This window comes from Pygoscelis adeliae, unplaced genomic scaffold (assembly GCF_000699105.1).
Source record: "Pygoscelis adeliae isolate BGI_AS28 unplaced genomic scaffold, ASM69910v1 Scaffold463, whole genome shotgun sequence".
In the NCBI taxonomy this organism is placed as follows: Eukaryota; Metazoa; Chordata; class Aves; order Sphenisciformes; family Spheniscidae; genus Pygoscelis; species Pygoscelis adeliae.
In genome coordinates, this window is record NW_008824471.1 from 1,505,113 (window position 1) to 1,512,087 (window position 6,975).

General features: G+C 38.8%; 1 protein-coding gene across 1 annotated transcript in view; it reads left to right on the top strand.

Moving 5' to 3' along the window:
• Window positions 1–566: 566 nt before the first annotated feature.
• KIF26B (kinesin family member 26B) overlaps window positions 567–6,975 on the top strand; it is a 208,413-nt gene continuing 202,004 nt past the window's right edge. The window contains exons 1-3 of the mRNA XM_009321268.1: window positions 567–571; window positions 947–1,058; window positions 1,408–1,941. Of these exons, the coding sequence (XP_009319543.1) occupies window positions 567–571; window positions 947–1,058; window positions 1,408–1,941 (651 nt within the window). The remainder of the gene's footprint in view (window positions 572–946; window positions 1,059–1,407; window positions 1,942–6,975) is intronic.

Genomic DNA, 6,975 nt, shown 5'->3' on the forward strand with positions numbered 1-6,975 from the left:
CAAACTATCAAGATATGAAACTTGTCTATCTTGGATGGCATGGGGTTCATCAAATTACTTGATAAGGGTGGTGTCTGTGTGATTTCCACCCCCGCCACACACTCTTCCAGTCTGATTTCAGTTTGCTGCTAAAGCTGATAAAACCACAAAGATGAAGAGGAAAAAAAAAAAAAAAAGATTTTGATACTACTGATTGTAAATCTTTTTGAGTAGTCATAAGAAAATCCACCAATAAGTCTCCAAAACTTAAGGAGGGGAAGGTGAAGTCTGCCCTGCCTGGTCTGTAAAACCATAAAAATGTGGTGTGAAATTTCCAGGAAATATTTCCATCACATAACTGTCATTGTTTGCTCTGCATAATACACACATCATTGCTATGCGTTTCTAAAACTGCACAATAGTCTAAGAACTGGGCAAGTTTGGTAATAAGCCCCTGCTAAGACTGCTATTTGGCTTCACAACTTACTGAAGCACTTTGCAATTTAGGCCAGCATTCAGTGACTGTAGTCAGATCAGGGTGGCACATTGCTCTGTGCAGAGCACCACTGACATTCAAAGATCTACCCATGAGGTAAGGATATGAGGCAAGAGATTTTTTAAACCTGATCACGGGGTTTTGCACCAAAAATATGCTTTGCACAAAGAAAATTATTCATTACAAATTATTGACCCTATACATGTTCTATTTTCTAAATAAAATTATTGTTTTATTTTATATTATCAGTAGATATCCAAAATAGTGGTAGAACATTTCATTAACAGAAGGATTTTTTTCCTGGCTGAAAAGTGTCATCTTGGTAAATGAAATGCTGAGAAGCTCTTGAAAACTTTATCAAATATCCATCTGTTTTTGAATTCTGAAAAGGATTGTGGGAGAGTGATGGTACCTCTGTTTTTTCATTTTTTCTTTATAGGCAGGCTTTGAAACTTTACATTTTTGTTGCAGAGTATATCCTGGATTTTCTGAGTACCAAAAGCTGGCATTGATGAGTAGATGGATTTGTGAACCTTGCTACAAGCCCACTGGTTTTAGTGGAGTTGTTCTTGATCTCACCTGTGTAACTAAAAGTAGATTTCATTCAAGCCAGAAATTAGGTGCAGTGGTGTGAAGCAGGTTAATTCATTCTCTCTGCCATGCATTGAAGCTTGCAGTGGAATTATAATATTTGCCATTTATCAGTAAAAGTAAAAGAATTTTTTCTTTCCAAGACAATCTAGTTTCTCATTTTTGTTCAGCTCTGCTGCTGGCATATGTTGACTGTATCTAATGGCCTTTGTTTGCATTCTAAGCTTATCTCATAAATTGGCTTTTGAAATGCACGATCAGCAGTAATAACGTTTCACTGTGGTGACCATGGTTAAACATTTCTCTCCTGTTCCCCCCTCCCTTCTCTGTTTTATTTTTAGGACCCAGGTTTCTCTTCGGTGATTCATGACAAACTCCAAGTTCCCAATACCATTCGTAAGGCATGGAATGAGAAGGACAACAGATGTGATGTTTGTGCCACACACCTGAACCAGTTGAAGCAAGAGGCCATTCAGATGGTGCTGACCTTAGAGCAGGCTGCCAACTCAGAACATTATGATGCCTCGCCAGGCTCTCCCCCACCTCTCTCCAATATCCCCACATTAGTGAGTCCCCGGCACATGGGCAGCCTGCCGCCCAGGGACTGGGCATACGTGCCTGCTCCTTATGCTACATCTAATTATACAGGCTTTGTTGCCAACAAACACAGTGGAAAACCCAATAGTCTAGGAATTGTCAATGGGGTGGAGAAGAAAAATGGCTCTCCTGGACACCAAGCCAAGGTCAGCTTTCAAATGGCCACCAGCCCGAGCAATGGTAACGTTCTCAACTCTGTGGCTATCCAGGCTCATCAGTACCTTGATGGCACCTGGTCTTTGTCAAGAACAAATGGTGTCACTCTATACCCCTACCAAGTAAGTATTTTAAAATAACAAAACATGTTTGTTTTCTTCCCATCGAAGCTTGCATGGGCATGCTAACACTGCTTGCTCCTCCTGGGGAGAAGTAGAGCCGTTCACATAGTGAGCACCAGAACAAGGAGTGCTATAAATTCCCTTTTCCCTGATAGGGGATTGAGTTGGGGAGACACAACCAGTATTAATTAGAACACCTTTTATTAATTCAGCTTTTTTATTAATAATAGAACCAAACTGTTGTTATTAATAGCAGATAACTGTTCACAGAGTATATGCTATTATTCCCTCACAGAGTTCACACTCGCTCTTGCTCATAATAGTTGGAGCAACAGCTGGGAGGCCAACAACACTTTTTTACTCACAAGTGGAAAGCATCACTGGTGTGCCAGTGACTTCAGGGTGGCTGTTCAGGAAGTACCCAGAGGGTCCTTTGGTTCATCATGTGTGCATATGATCCTATAGTCTTTGTCTGATTATAGCAGGCACTACCTTTGTTGATGTGTTCTAAGTTACATACGTTCTTATTGATGCTAGTATGTGCTGGTGGCCTTCTGCAGATTCAACTGATTCTTGATGTTTTAGTTTTTATCAGTTCTCATGGATTCAACGGATCCACTAGTCTCCAAAGCTTAGCAGTTCTGGGGAGCTTTTCATGTACCTCTCAGCATGTTCTTTTCCTCCTCTTTGGCCTGCTGTTTTCTGGTACACCACACCCATAAGTACCTGTAGAACCCATCCACACCAGCTCACACAGAAGGGGCTTTTATGACAGGAGGTAGGCTTTCTGAGGCACTTAACTGCAAGTGGTGGGATTTTCAGAGTGCCCAAGCACTGGCAGATTGCAACACAAGCCTATTGTTCTGAGTTCTCCCAGCCATCCCTGTTGACTTCCTTAGGCACATAAATATCTTTGGAAGTTGGTCTTTCTACTCAGTTATGAACAGATTGCAAGATAGATCCCTAAATTAATATTTAACACTTATCAGTATGAGAGCAACTGACATTGCAGCCAGAAAAAAGCAATGTTAGTCATAAGCATTAAGATATTGTCATGCACCAAAGAAGACTTGGTAAAACTAGAAGTGAACTACAGTTATTTTATCTGGAAAATATGTGACTTTATAGTTTTGTGGATCTATGCTCTAGTGAACCTGAATCACATTTGAGCAGGTCAGTATGTGATTATAGTTTGATCTAAGAAAAAAAAAAATCTGATCTAAGAAGAAAACCTAAACAAAGAATGAACATTAAGAAAACTGAATAATTTTTATTTGTATTAGGAAAATCAGTTCAGTTTTATTGCATTCACAATCTTTTAGGTTCATCTTCTATGAAAATGTGTTTTGTGTCCTTTTTAATAATGTTCTTGGTTCCTAGATGGTTCATTTTATCTTAAAAACATTCACGAAGGAGAATCTCATATTCAAAACTTTCCAGACTGATTCTGCAGTTTGGCTCCAGTTAGATTAAGGACTGTTCCCTACCATTTCCCTCTCCTTTCAATAACCTTGAAATAGAAAAGAGAAAAGACAGCACCTGGAGTCTGGTAGCAGATTCTACCTGCTCCCCCCCCAAGAAAACCAAAACCAAACAAACCCCAAACCAACCAACCCCAAAAAAGCAAACAAACCGAAAAACCCCTAACAAACCTAGCAATGTTGGTCTGTGATGGACTGTATTGATAGTAAATTTTATATTCTCTTTAAGACTGCAACCTTCAAATGTTGAAATTCTCGCTTTACGCAAGTGTCACATTTAATTGTCCAGTCAAGGAATAATAATTATAGCTTTTGTCTTTAAACACATTGAAAGGATTTTAGTGTTTGGTTATGTAGTATCTGTATCAGACTGGGAATTAGTCAAGTAAGAAGAAAAACTTTGAAAAGTAATTTATTTGTAATTTGAAGTAGTGGGGAGAGGCAAGCTTTGCCTTTTCTGCTTTTGTGTACAGAAACCAATCTTATTTGCTACACATTTTCAGAACGTCTTAGATCTCTCTCCCATATAAATATATTTTTTGTTATGCACTTACAGTTAGAAAACTCTGCTAGGGAAGAGCACTAGGAAGATGAATCTGTTATCTTAATTAGAACCCTTCTTGATTTGAAGGTGAATTAAAAAAGAGACACTAGCTACTTACTTGCGAATGTCTATATATTAATTAAATTTTCTTGCCTTCCCTTAAGAACAGTGATTAGCAAAACCTCACTGTGCATTAGCTAAGAGGAATAGAAAATAATTTCTAGGGATAAAAAGCCTTGCACTTCACACAGAAGTGCAGTACCCTTCTACATCATAATCTTGTTAAATTGATGTCCAGGGAGAAGTCAGTCTCATGGCTCTAGACTTAATGGCGCCTGTTGTAGACACCTCCCACTGTAAATTAGCTTTTCTTAGACAGTCTAGATAACTTGACAGAAATGGTTGAGTACCTTGAAAACTGACTGTATTGTCTTCCTTGAAGTATCACCAGAAAGAGAAAACATTAGTTTGGAAGCGACATTCTGTGGCTCAGAATTGACTCATGGCAATATTAGGCACCAAAAAGTATTCCTACTGTTGTAAGTTCAAGGATGGTGCTCCCTTCCTAGGATCTTCCCCTCCAGACTGCCTAAAATTAGAACCTCGTTCTGGGGAATGAATGGCAACTTTTGTTTCAATTCTGGTGGAAAAAAATAACATAGAAAAATGAAATGACTGTTGTGATATTGTACAGCTCAGCTGCTGCAGTAGTGTAGGGCAAGTCTTAAATTACATGCCACTATTCAACTACTTTTGCAGAAAGAGTAATTGCTATCAGGAATAAGTAAGTAAAACAAATGTGAATTTATATTCTACTAGATTTAGTAATTTATTATATATTTACAGCCTGAAAAATAGCAGTAGTAATAATGTCTTTAACTGGAGATGCAGGTCAGATGTACCAGAACCTTTCTAATAATTTCATGGAGGCATTAAGGGAACTCATCAATGAAGCCTCCTAAGAATAAGTCAGAGAAATAGCTGCTAAGAATTGTTTAGGCAAAACTGGTCCCACCTGGAGATTAGGAGATGGTGTAGATGACTGCATCAGTCCCCACTGGCCCTGTTTTATGTGATTCCATGTTATAGCCACCCCTTGACTAGACAGAAACAAAGATCTGGTTCCAAAAACCTGTGATGTCCCCTAGGCCTGGCTCACAAATGAACAGCTGACACTGTTTTCTGTAAGGGGCTGAAACAAATTTTTCTGGTAAGAGGTGCTCTTACAAAACAGGGAATCAGAGGCAGGGAAAGGGAGTTGATAGATCTTAAACAAAAAGCATGGCCTGTTAAAACCCTCCTACAAACACTGGAATGCTTAAACGGTTACCTGGTCAGGGTAAAAGTGACCCCTTTCTGTTGAATACATGTAGGAAAATACTAGCCAAATTCAATAGAATTTGATCCACAGTCTGAGAATCATGCTCTTTCAGTCATCAGCAGGTAGCATTTGAATACCCTGGGGATCAGACTGTGTTTTAACACTTGTAAAGGCTTCTTGATCTCCCTATCACTCAAAGGGATTTCAATCCTTCCCTGCTCAGAGAAAACTCATTTAAATTGGTGAGGTTTTAACCTGAGAAGGGCTGTAATGATTTGTGCAGCTGCTAATGCAAATTACAGGATACCACAGTCTTAAGTAAATTTCTGTTGCTTACTGGTTATTACGTAACACTTCTAAAGAACGAAAAACTTTTGGGCCTGGGGTACTAATGTAGGAGCCAAGAGTCCAAATACCTTGATGAAATGTTTGCTTCTCATAACTTTTATACAGAATGTTATAATAAACTGAATGCATAACATTTTTATTACTTTATTATCCAAAGCTGCTAAAGCAGCTAAAACAAAACCACCACATTAAAGAATAAGATAGATTAAGATAGATTTGAGTCCTTAGTAGTTCAGACTGATTTAGGGTTTGCTTTCAAAGCAAAAGGAGTTGAAAATAGTGACTTGATAAAGCTGGTTACACTAAAACACTTTTTCTGGCGTAAAAGTGCTCCATTATTTAGAAGTAGTTGTTCCTTTTTAGAATGGGCACCCTTTTCAGCCTAAATTAAGTGCATGGTTCTCACATGTTGGTGTGCCTCTAAACCAAAAGCATGGCATTAACTGCATTGTGGTGTGAGCTGCAGAACATAAAACAGTGGGTATTTCCTCGATGCTCTAGTTACCTTCCTGGATCTGCATAAGAATCTTTTCATGTCTTTAAATAAATTATTTAAAAAGGCAAACAAAAAAAAATTTAGCACAGCGTGTTTGGTAGATTTGAATGACAGGAAGATAAGAAAGAACCAGAGAACTGGAAAAGGCCAACTGTTCCAGGCACAATGTGGGCCATGAAAGGGAAGGATGGGTAACAGAAGACGTGGCTGTTGATGTGGGTGAGCACCTCCTGCTCCAGACCTTGAGGTTATGAAGTTTGAATTTGGTAAGGAAAAAGATAGTGCATATAAGGATTTGAGTAGGGGTATTGTGAACATAATGATATTAAAGGAAAAAGTGTTCCTTTTTCCCCTGCACTTAAAAAGAGCCTTTTGACCAAAAGTTTGGAAAATGAGATCTTAAACTACTGAGAGCCTCTTGGCCCCAGGCATAATGATCTCAAGCCTATTCAGAGAATTATCAAAGGCTTTGTTTGTGTACAACTGATGAAAACCTACAGTATGTGCTTTCTATTTCCTCTTTATGCATAATGTGTGTTTAGAAGAACACTGTTCTCTGAGAAAGTACCAGCTTGTTCTGGAGTTTTGCAGTGATGAATGATTTGTTTGGAGTTTACTTAGGTCACGGCTGTCTCATAACACATCAGTTCTTTCAGGCACAGGCTTTTAAAAAGAAACTGGTAATGATTAGAGTTGGGCACAAGATGGAGAGTTCAGATACAGAGCCAATGCCTGTGTGGGGGGGTGGTATTCCCATCCAGGATTTTGATTTCAAGCTTTTTTCCAAGTTTCTGCTGTCTAATTTATTTCTTTTCCACTTGCTGCTGCTTCTGTTGCTTCTTAA